The 12,824-nt window shown below is 37.2% G+C and overlaps 1 protein-coding gene across 2 annotated transcripts in view; it reads right to left on the bottom strand.

Moving 5' to 3' along the window:
• The window catches only part of brf1b (BRF1 general transcription factor IIIB subunit b), a 63,553-nt gene that overhangs the window by 28,377 nt on the left and 22,352 nt on the right, over positions 1-12,824 (bottom strand). For both annotated transcript variants that reach the window (XM_084091488.1, XM_084091489.1), the window contains exons 7-12: positions 8,797-8,946; positions 5,791-5,884; positions 5,357-5,483; positions 4,577-4,616; positions 4,125-4,220; positions 3,672-3,959 (exon numbers count right to left, since the gene is read on the bottom strand). In XM_084091488.1, coding sequence (XP_083947614.1) covers positions 3,672-3,959; positions 4,125-4,220; positions 4,577-4,616; positions 5,357-5,483; positions 5,791-5,884; positions 8,797-8,946 — 795 coding nt within the window. The remainder of the gene's footprint in view (positions 1-3,671; positions 3,960-4,124; positions 4,221-4,576; positions 4,617-5,356; positions 5,484-5,790; positions 5,885-8,796; positions 8,947-12,824) is intronic.

Consider the following 12,824-nt stretch of genomic DNA (forward strand, 5'->3'; position numbering starts at 1 on the left):
TTCAATAGTGAAAAACAAAAATTGATAATGGACTCCCAAACCCCTTTATCATCATCAGATAAAATTTATATTTCACTGCACTTTCTGCTCTGGAAAATATATATTGATTAAATAAGCAGGACTCCTTGGATGCTTTTTGAGGGAGATTTCTGGGCTAAAACTGGTGAGCCGGTGGGAAGTGAACATGCGTGAAACAGATGCTATTGATGAAAAGGAGGCTGTGGAATTGGCCAGTCACTTTCTTCACTGCAGTGAAAATGAGATAGTGAAAGAGAGAGCGAGTGAATCCCTAGAGAACTGAAGAGACAGTCAGTCTGAAAGAGTCAGACACTCCAGTACCGACAGCCTGTCAGAGTGAGAGAGGCATCTGCCAGACCTCACACATACACAGACACACACACACACACACACATACACACATTCTTGGTCATTCGCTTTCTACCTCTCTCCGTCTGCCTCATGCATTCCCTATTTAAAGAATAGAATTTATGCAGACCTGCACACTGCAGCAGTTTAAAAAAATGCATCTTTTTGCACTTTTTTTTTGTCTGAATTTTGGTCCCTGCTACACTGGAATATGAAATAAAATATGCAACTAAAATAAAATAAAAATAATTTTAAGGACCAATTCTAATGTACATAGCTAGGTAAAATATACATTTTTATATGCATATTTTATTTTATGTTTCTGTTCTGATGAAGCCTAAATTCTGTTCGTAGTCATTTATTTATTGTGCTTTGTTAAGGGTCGGTTTTAGTTCAACATTCTGGTTTTTCATTGTAATGGAAAAAGCCAAATAAATGCAATGCTTTAAAAAAACTCTCTCAATTTCTTGCTCATTGTACCGTTTTCTTCAGCTTTCAGCACAAACAAATATACACAAGCCAACATTCGGAGTGACCAACATTGCATCTTTGGCCTTCATAGTCTGCTGTGTGTATTGTTGTGAGCGGTGATTCATCCATGCTGAGTGGAACCCCATAAAGCCATCTTTATGAGCGACTCTAAGAGGCTTTCACTCTTGCAGAATCATCACCTTCTCCCGCAAAAGGACAATGATGACGAGGAAAATGTATCAGCAAGCAGCCATAGCAGAAATAGTCCACGGAAAGCTGCCCAGACAGCAGATCACAGTCTGGACTGCTTTAAAATAAAGCGGCTCTGCTCCGATCTCCTACACTGGCCTGAGGAGACATATGCTGTGTTCAGATAAACCACCGCTGCTAGTCACTTAGAGCTACAGGGAACACCTAGGTCGAGGAGTCGGCAGGGGTCAGGGTCAAAGGTTAAAAGGGAATGGCCCGAGTTCAGCAAGCGAGCAGGTGCTGAGGTCAGAGATGTGTTGCTGGGATGGTCTTGTGATGGTCTTGTGATATTCTGTTGAATCCTGTGACATTGTATTTTCAGAGTCGCCTTTCAGTAATCTAAAGCTCTTGGTAAATAAAGTAATCTGTTGCAGACATACACGTCAATCAATGAGTCCTGACCAGATGATTTCACAATGGCTCTAACTCAATGTTATCAAATGGATCAATACTGCTTATCCGCATATGTGCAGGTTATTAGTAATATGATGCACGAGTGCATGAGTAATATAATATTACTGTATCCTCTCATTTTTAACTGCTGAATGACAGTTGAACAACAAATACAGTTATCTGTGTAAACAAAACAAGACAGCATCTAATAACCTCGGAGTAAAGCCCCATACGTTTCCCATCTCTGAAATCATATGCTCTCTATAAACTGAAATAAGATCAGCATAAAAACACTATAACGAGAAAGTACATCTGTGGCTTTTCCTCTGCAGTACAGCATGAAGCGGACAGATTGGAGCAGCTCTTATTAAATGTCTTAAAAGGATTTCAAAAAGCTCAAAGTGATTATGTCTGGCAGACCCTCCATCGCAGAGCTGACTTTCACAATAGCAAAGGGTTAAAGCTTTCCTAAAGATTAAACATTCACCACACTTCCTACGGTCATCCATCATATAACAAAGAAAACCAGTGGCTTTGAAGAACAACATTCTGTTTGATATACTCAGAAAAATATATAGTTTTAATAAATAAATAAATGGACCATGAGAGTTTGGGCCCACATAAAATGGGACAAAATATTGTTAATAATAATATATTATTATACAATTGTATCTCAAACAATTCAACTAGACTAGACTTCTAAGACTAGAATTTCTTTTCTTCCCTTTTGTGATGTTTATACACTGTAAAAAAATTGCCAGGAATTTACACGATTATTTTACAATAAACTACTCTAGTCAGAAATTTACAGTAAAATTAATGCATGCTGGGTCATGTTCTTACAAATTACTGTTAATCAACAGCAAAATGATGCTGACATCACAGTAATTTACTGCTCTTGTTTTACTGTGAATTCACATGATAAAGTTGTCTTTACCATGCCACTGTAAGAAATTATATTGTTTTAGTACTGTAGTGTTCCTTTTGCTTGGGATCTTGGACATTTTATATTCATATTCAAAATTCTGTCAGAAGTATGACAAATGAAAACATTTGTTAAAACAATGACAAGCTAGAATATAAAATAAGCTAATTGGCCTATTTTAAGTTAGTCAAACTATACTATTATTAGAATTATTTCAGCATAAAGATTTACCAATATCTTATTTCAAATTCATAATTGTTTGTAGATGGATATCAGCAGCTGCTGAGATTTAACTTTGAAAGATGTGACATCATCTTGCAACAAGATTTTTTTTCATCAATACTCGACATACAAAACACAACAATGGTGACACTCAACAAATAATAATAATAAAAAAAGATACATTATGAACATTACAAAATTAACAAAAAAACACAAACCGCTAAAAGTGAAGCAAAAATAGGTTCAGCAACACAGATAAAATCAACAAGAATAAAAAAAGCATAATCTATTCACGCCACACCGCATGTTGGGTACCTTCATAGTACATATGCACTGCCAAAATACAGTATGATATTGTATATTTCACAAGAAATTTCCAAGAGTGCAGTTAGATACAATAGAAGTCCTACTGTGGAATTACTCGTAAAGTAATGCAATTATTAACCTGAAATATACTGTAATTTCACACTGAGATTTTTAACAGTGTACGAGTGATACAGCTTCTCAAATGAGACAAAAAAGTAACAAAAAACAAAACAAAATTCCATTGGGTATTAACTGGATCATAGATGGAATCTATGCAATCGTTTCATGAGAGTGATAGGTTGCTGGAAGGGAGGGACTGAATCTTGTCTGGCTATTGGACTACCTTATTGCCCAGTTTAATTTTAGTTGTTTGTGGCAGGTATTCATTTGGACTATTTCCCCGATTTTTTCATTACCTTTTAAGAAATTAATAATTTCAGCAACTTTTCCAGGCCTAGACATAAGTTTTATGGTACCTGGGGATTCCTTGTAGTACTTATACTGTATATAAGGCTACAAGGCTTCAACTGTTACTTTTATCTGAACATTGAACACACTCTATCACAAATAAAGGCAATATCTCCAGAAAAACAGGAACTTTCTTTTCTTTTTTGAAGGATTGAGTGTCTGCAGTACAAGGCCACATTTTATCATATAAAACACCAGGGACAAACACAGTATGCTGTAATGAGCACCCTGTTTTGCCAAATAACTTGTGCTGAGGAAGTGGGACACTCACCGTTTCTAGTCTCCTCTGCGATGCATTCCCGAATGGAGTCTGTTAGACCAAGGCTGGCTGCACTGGGCAAAGGGCCGAAGAGGGCTGTCAGGGGCATACGTGTGGACTGACTAGAGATCGGTACCGTATCCTTACTCGCCTCCTGATCCTCCATCCCTTCCTGGTCCCCCCGCTCTAGCACCTGACTGATGAAATCCTGGTTGAGATGTTGGGCTGCTGCCTCCATTTCCTCATCCTCTGGATCTTCGTCCCCAGTCACCCCAGAGGCCAAAGACACACAGTCATCATCTGAAAGGGTGTTAGAGAATAATATAAAATGAACACTGGTGTATCTGCACGTGCATCAGCATAAAACCACACAATAATCTCTATTAAGAACAAATCATCAGCGAATTGTACTTAAATGAGCCGAGGTGTACTAAATAAACACGCAGAGCACTTGATTTGATCTACCTTCTCTTGTGTAGGAGGCATAAATCCCTCTCAGTTTGGTTCTGCTGCTCCCTGCCAGCTGTGTCTCAATCTCATCGCGGTATGAGTTGATCTCGCCTGCAGACAGCGTACACACATGCATACATGAGCCTGACGTCTCTGATTGACAGTTACATTTTTCTGTCTCACAGATAATAAGTATGCAACATAGATTCCTTGGTAGAGTATGTTCAATGTTCAGAATACATAATGGCACATATTATGTATAGTCCAAACATATTTAGACCGTTCATTAAAACAGCTGCTGTCGGTAAGGTGGGCGCTCCAAACCACAGAGGCATTTTCTATTCATAATCATTGAAAAAATCTTGAAATGCTTAGTATAGCCGAGATAACGCACCACAGATAGCATTCAGATGCCTTGTTGAGACAATAGAGAGAATCAATATCTTATTCCAGGAGGACAGACTAACCTTGATATTCCTCAAGTTTCTTGGACAACTCGTGCTCCAGCTGAAACAAGGACATTTCAATTAAGAGAACCATTTATCAAGAGTCTCATATGGCTGAATATTATATTCATAGCATCATATCAGGTCACACACACACACACACATATACACAGACTATTATTTAAAAGTTTGAGGTCAGTAAGATTTTTGTTTATATATATTTTTTTAAAGATTTATAAAAGTCTCTCTTATGCTCACCAATGCTGCATTTATTATGTCAAAAAATACTGTAAAATAGTCATATTATTAAACATTATTATGAATTAAAATAGCTGTTTTCGGTGAATAAATGTAATTTATTGTTGTGATGGCAAAGTTAAATTTTCAGCACCATTACTCCAGTCTTCAGTGTCACAAGATTCTTTAGAAATCATTCTAATAGGCTGATTTGGTGCTCAAGAAACATTTCTTCTTATTATCAATGTTGAAAACAGTTGTGCTGATATTTGTAAGGAAACCATGATACATTTTTTACTTTTAGGATTCTATTAGAAAGAACAGCATTTATTTGAAATGGAAATCTTTGTAACATTAAAAAGTCTTTACTGTCACTTCAATTTAATGTGTCTTTGCTGAATAAAAGTATTAATTAAAAAAATTCTAACTTAACCCAAACTTTTGAATGTTAGTGCAATTTTGTAGTTATCATATTATTGATCACTGATCAACTGCATTTTTTTCTAAATAAAAGTATTAATTTACTTTTCAACCTTTAAACAGGTGTATGTCCCATATGAGTACCTGCTGCATCTTGAGTTTTTTCTTTCCAGCAACAAAAGATGGAGGATCACATTCTTGCTCAAGGTCCACTCGCATGAACTCATCAATGGTCAGGGCACTGGTGGGAGTCTCCTCAAACTCTGTCAGCCTGGGCATCAGTGCAGAAGAAACGTTTGGGGAAATGTTACAGTACAGGCATCAGGGGTACACAACCTATCGAATGAGTTTTAACTTGGGATGCACCAGTATTAAAATTCTAGGCGATACCAATAAGTCGTTAACTACTGTATATTTGATTTTTCTAATTACTTTTTTTGTGACAAAAAAATATGTGGGGTATTAAAATATAATTATTAGTTAAAATCTGTATCAAACAGTCGGGTCAATACTTGCTTTTGTGAGACAACAACATACAATTTCCCTAAGAATCTGCTCAGATCAGCCATGACATTCACCTTTTTCTCAGCGTGGCCTCGCACACCTTGACGACAGATATCACCTCCTTCACTGTACGACGGAATTCATGCATACGAGCTGCCACGAGCAGAGCTGGGGGAACAAGGGAGGATTGTTCCCAATTTGTATGACATTTCAACACCATGCAAATAAACAATGTATGTGCCAGACAAAAGAGTTGAGAGTGCATTTTCTATAGTAATGGAGCATATGTAAAAAGAATCTCTGCAGATGCTGAGGTGTGTTGTGCGATACAGTAACCTGTTTAGTAGACATTATGTAAATAGAGCTGGGGAGATGTGTTTAAGAGAACAACAATAAAACAAGCCTCTTCAATCCCTCTTCCATCCACTGTCAACATAAAAGCTTACTTCTAAAAGATGCATGCAATTTATAGAGACAATATTTCTATGATTGTACATATATGTTTGTTTACTAACACTTGTGTATGAATTTATGTTGTCCTAAAAAGCACACAAAATAATTAATATTAAATTAAATTAAATTAAACATTAGTAAAATATTATAAATAGTTTTGAATACAATATTATATTCTATATATTTATATTTAATATTTATCTTTATTGTTCTGGCATACCTTTATTGTAGACTCAGTTATTCAGTTTGTAATAACAAATATATTTTACATAAATATAAACATTTTATGTTAAAAACAGCAATATTGTGAAATATTATATCTCTGTTCATTCAAGACTGTTTCATTTTTTTGTAGAAAAGAAAAATAATTTACTGTCAGTTTATCAATGTAATGCATCCTTACTAAATAAAAGTATCCATTTTTTTTTAATATATGTAAACTCTAAATATATCCTAAATACTGCAAACTTATTGATGAATTATTATTTCTGTGTGAAAACGTTCGCACAAACACACACATGCACAGTAGGTGACACCCATTATTTATCTTTTTTGATTTTCTCTTGATCCTTGTTTTTACAGTGTTCACACTCTGAGCCAGAAGGTGAAGTGTAGTTGTGTGTTTACTCCCCTCGCTCTAAAACAATCAACCTCAATACAGAAAACTGACATTTACACTTACCATATTCCCCTGAACACTGTGAATGATTAATGATGAATTATTAATTATTCAGATATTGCAGCAGCGGATGTTAGATGGGAAAAGTGAGACAGTGAGAGAAGGCTGAACTAGAGATGCAGGCAGGAAGTCTGCCTTCTATTCCTGTGCAGTCAGGGCAACTAGCTGACGGCAAGGTACAGAGACCAACAGTTCTGCTTCAGATCGAGGGCACCAAGATCTGTGCGGTGGTAAAGCACTTGCTGATCTTGTTTTTATCCTTGTTATGAAACTCGCTGCTCCAGTTCCTATGTCAAACTTTTAGCACATTCAGGGATTTGCTTTATGATCTGACAGATGAGCAGAAATGAAGATAGAAAAAACAAGTTTCGAGCTGACAGAGGAGGCATCTAGTGAATCTTTTAACAGCTTGGAAGTTAATCCAAAACAAACAAAGGACTGAGGTTTAAAGGGATAATTTGCAGAAAAAATTAAAATAAAATTGTCATCATTTATATTACCCTCATGTTGTTCAAAACTTATATGATTTAGAAGAAAGAAGATATTTTGAAGAATGCTTCAGCTGTTTTTTTCTATACAATAATAACCAATGGGATCCAAAAGTTGTAAACTCCAAAATAGACATAAAGGAAGCATAAAAGTAATTCACTTAACTTCAGTAGTTTAAAGGGCTTTTCACACTGCGCTTAACCCTGGGTTTTTGTCGTTCTAAACACCGCTTTTAAAGGGATAGTTCACCCAAAAATGAAAATTACCCCATGATTTACTCACCCTCAAGCCATCCTACTGTAGGTGTATATGACATTCTTCTTTCAGATGAATACAATCTGAGTTATATTAAAAAATGTCCTGGCTCCTCCAAGCTTTATAATGGCAGTGAATGGCCGTTTCTGTTTTGAAGGCCATAAAAGTGCATCCATCCATAATCGGCATGAAGTAATCCATGAATTAATCCACACGGCTCGATGCGTACGGCCGTCTGCCGAAAGCTAGTTATTTTAGTCGATAAAGTTGTAAATATGGATATTTTTCTTACACAAACGCTTCGCTTCAGAAGGCCTTTATTAACCCCTGGAGCCGTGTGGAGCACTTTTATCATGGATGGATGCACTTTTATGAACGGGGTTATGAAACCCTGCTCCGGAGGGTTCTGCGCTTATGTTGCGCTGTGTTAACTCCGCATTGCGGTGACAAACTTGTACAGTGTGAAACGATGCTGTGTTAGAATGTTACAACTAGATGCTTAGCAACCGACAACCAATTGCGTGCCTTATATTCACATGCTTTGGGAAGTCACGGAAACACCACGTGATGTATATAAACAGTCGTTTCTGCATATGATAGGACAAATGTCAAACGGCGATGGAAAACGTGACAATTGGAGTGAAGAAAAGACTGTTTCATTCTTACCTTTATACAGCAGTCAACAATTGAAGTGGATCAAAACCTTTCATCAAAGTTATACAATGAATTTTGAACAATACCCATTCTTGTCTTAGGACAACTTTGATGAACGTTTTGATCCACTTCAAATGTTGACTACTGCAGTTTCGAGAAGAAAAATCAAGAAAAAACTTGATATTACAGTCTGCAGTGTGAAACATGAATAGAGATAACAGAGGATTCCGTTTACCCGGGAATTAGAATGACCCAGGGTTAACCATTTCAAGTGTGAAAAGCCCTTTTAAGTGTTCTCAATTTAATTTGGACTTTGAATACATGAGTTAAACAATGATTTTATTTGGACCTCATTGACTTTTATTGTATGGACAAAAACAGTTCTTTAAATATCTTCTTTTGAGTTCCACAGATGAAAAAGAAAATCCTACTGGTTTGCAGCATGAGAGTGAGTAAATGATGACAGATTTCTCATTTTTGAGTGGACTATCCCTTTAAGAGACCTCCAAATACAACAAAGGATTTATCATTTGAACATTAGACAATCTACCTGCGCCACACAAGCCCGATGGTCGCCGCCCAGTGTGCATCCAGTCTCTTTTCATCCTCTGCAACAGTCTCAGAGCAGTCATCGAAACCTCATGAGTCTTTTCACCGAACTCCAACATATGGGCGAATCGTGGAATGTACAGACACGGATCTATAGATAGAAATCAACAGATCTGTAATCAGCGTCTGGACACAAACCTGAGAATATAACCTACAATTACGTTTATTACAAATCAAGGCTCCACATCTCTGTGAACCTCATTTAGCTGATGCCTTTTCAAAGGATAAAAAAAAAAATCATAATTTTTGTGGTTCTCCTTGACTCCATGTTGAATCTAGAACACAGTCCCCCTATGGGAACCTTTAAAAGTGGTTTGGCTAAGAGTCACTCTGTGGGAGCAAATATCCCTCACTTCCACCTACTTCTAAGTCCTTGGGTAAACTAATTCTGCTGGCCCAATAAAGCCCAAACATCACTGCTGTCCTATTAAGAAGGAAATGAGCTCAGCTAAGAAAGGCGGCCATCTACAATCTTATCTAAGGCTACACTATAGGGACTGCACCTGCACTTACGAAACATAGTATGTTCATTGAAATCTCCCTAGACTGTCCGTCACTGGCCTTTTTATACATCTAGGTAATTTTATATTAAATTATCATATTAATGCAGTAGAGGAGAGCAGTTGACATAGCAAATATTCAGTGCCATTTGTGAAACAGCAAATAGTATAAGTCATTTAAGAAAAATTGTATTTTCTCATGTAACATTCTTTGGAATGATCCATACCGCACTGAAAAATAAATTGATTTTCAGACTTGTATTTCAGTCATGGCTGTAAAATTATCTGATTTGTGAGACTGTGGCTGTGAGAGTTTGATTAAGGGAAAAATGATAAATGAATAGAGAGAAATAATCAAATAGATCTGTAAGACTTGTTGGAGGGGATGTGAAACTTGGCATTGCAGTAAAAGAGGCCTTTGAAATAATTCTTGGTGAGGGTTGTGGACAGCAGTACAGGATAGGATTTGAAATGTCCTTTATAATAAAGTCAGATGCTGCATTTCCTATTACAGACCCCCCTATAGAAGCAAAATTATGGATGATGCTCTTCATTTTGGTGCTAAAATCTATTCTTAGGCTGAATAAAGACATTCCATAAAAGATGCACCCAGGGACCATCAGACATCTCAACTGACCTTGTCTGATGTGTCTGTAATTGTTAAAATCATCATTTGCTTAGGGGAAAGCTTGATTCTGATGCAGTGAGAGTGCTAAATTAAAAAGTGCTAATCAAGGCCTTTGGCAATTACAGTAGTACATGGCAGAACTGTATTTTCAATATACAGTTCATTCTACAACCTGACAAAGTGGCAATGTGCGAAAAAATCCACATAGAACTATAGAAATTCATAACTGAGAGAACAAAACAAAACAAAAATTAATTGTTGTAACACCTATTGTAACAGCTTTAAGAATTCAGGGGTTGTACAAGTATTTAATACTATATTTTAGTTTCCGTTTATAGTTAAAAGTGCATAATTTTATGCCCTTCCCTCGCTAACTTCACTCCGTCTTGTGGACTCAGATGTATGTCATTGACTACGTTTACATGCAGCCAATAAACCGTTCAAAACCGGAATATTAGCAATAACCCGGTCACGCACGGCCATGTAAACACCGGCAAAAACCTGAATATGCTCATATCCCGGTTTTTAAAAACCTGGATATGATCCCTGGGGTACCCCTTTTCTAACCCGAATATTTGGTCATGTAAACGCATATCGGCATATCCCCATCAAAAGGAACATTGATTTGTGTTCTGCGCATGTTCTATTCGCAAGGAATCTTGGTCTTTTGAGTAGAGACGGTGCATACAAAAACCCGCGTGCAGTATACCGGAAGTAAACAAGAAGTATAGGTAAGTATAGTATAGGCGAGACACAGCACAGCACCACACCACACTTTTGGAGCGAGGAGGAAAGCGCAAACAAAGGCGATCGCTATCTGCCCCGAACTATTCATTATCCGCGTGCTGTTGCTGTTGTTGTTGTCTTTGGATACAGGAAGAAGAATCGGAAATGACGCATATTGCGTCTTAAGCAAGCGGCAACATTCTAATCTGAAAAATGAAGCCTACCCGGAAGTGCGAAAAACTGCAATACATCGAAAATCCGCTAGAGGGAGGTCCCAAAAGGGAGCAAATGTCCATAGACCCCATGTTAAAATGTCCGTTTTCACAGCATAAATTCATGTTTTCACAGGTTGGTCCCATGGACTTTTATTGTATTTTTCGATAGCTTCCGAGTGCCTGACAACTGTGAGGGGGGTGAATTTTTTTCTGACTCGTTAGTTTAGATCGTATTTAGATATAAAATGTATGACAAATAAGGGCGTGGTTAACTTTGATTGACAGCTTGATTGACAGCTTAGGCTGTGCCAAGGAGAATGACAACATAAGAAGCGCCATTTTTTAACACAGTTGAAATATAATACTACTGTTTCTGTATCATGAAATGTAGTTTTAAGAGTTTTTAAGGCGAGAATGTAGTTGTTTAAAGCTCAAATCTGTGGTTTATTTAAAGATTTATGAAAATTTTATCCAGTTGTGAGATCCAGCGATGACCGGGCGCTCGGTGCTTATGTCCCCCGCCTGGAACAGCCTTTCCTCGGCTAGTCGTTCTGGCGTTTGCCGCGGACTCTGGCGTCTCTTAAACATAAGATATAATTCGTCTTGTCTATATCTAACGGGCGATTTTTGGTCTTGTGAATCTATAATTTGTTCCCTGGGCAATCGTTTAGGCTGTGGGGAAGTTTCATAACTTTATAAGCTATTTAACTTTACCGTTGTATGGTTAGACTAGAGCGCTGACTTTGTCTGTTTGACTGAATTGTTTGCTTTATTTGTACAGCTTCTTGTACCTTTTACTTATACTTTTATAATGGCTAATATTGATAAAAGTGAAATTTAACAAAAAGAGACTGGGTTGAGTTTTGTCATTTTAAATTTTAATACAACGAAGATGATCTGTAATGTTGTTTACTGCAAAATCTGTTGTTTAGTACAAATGCACATATTGCCTGGACCATATTAAAATGTTTAATATTTTTATATTATATTTAAACGAAAAGAGGCTATCCACCACTCACACCTATTTGTTTTTTTATAAATAGGCAAACGTTATGTGCAGTGAATATAATCAATACGCGTTGCCTGAACCACATTTGTGTGGCTATAATGTTTAAGATTTCTTTAAATGAAAACGAAAAGAGTTAGTATGGTGTTTTATAACATATTTCGTTGCCTAAAATAACCGGAGTAGCAGAGTGAGCTGAGTGACGCGCACTGCGTCAGAAGGTGGGCGGGGTTAGGATTTCCCAAGATTTTCCAAGATGGCGCCGCCCATACCCCCCATAAACGGCTTCAAAACCGTTCTTCAGAAAGTCTATGGGTGACGTCACAGACGCTTTGTCCATATTTTTTACAGTCTATGGTCTTAAGGTTGTCCGTACGTCCAGACGCTAACCGTGCGTCGCCGTTTACATCGGGATATTGCCAAATGATTACAAATTCCATGTATACAGGAGTAACTCTCTCTGCTCACACATGTAAACGGGTTATTCCGAATCCCAAATAGTGACCTTAACCCGACCATAACCCGAATATTGACAGCTTGTAAACGTAGTCACTGCTAACACTGCATGAGTTCCCACTATTAGTTGAAGTAATGAGTTTAAATGGAATTGTGTTGCATTGTGGTATACGAAGCTGCCTGACGTGTACATACTGTATGAGTAAAGTCACTCCCTCAGTCAAATTGAGGGATCAAGGGTCTGTTTATATAAACTTCCCGTCCACTTGACGAAGTGGAACGTACTTCAAAATGGCGGTAAAGATAGCCTGAAGAGAAGTTGTAAGGAAAGTTTGCAAGTGTTGGTCTGAAAGCAAAGTAGAATGCACCCCTTGTATGTTTTTGTGTTAGAATTTAGTTGTTTTTATTCATTCCAATATTAGCAGTGCTTTTGAACTT

Source organism: Abramis brama, assembly GCF_963993115.1.
Source record: "Abramis brama genome assembly, chromosome: 18".
Classification (NCBI taxonomy): domain Eukaryota; kingdom Metazoa; phylum Chordata; class Actinopteri; order Cypriniformes; family Leuciscidae; genus Abramis; species Abramis brama.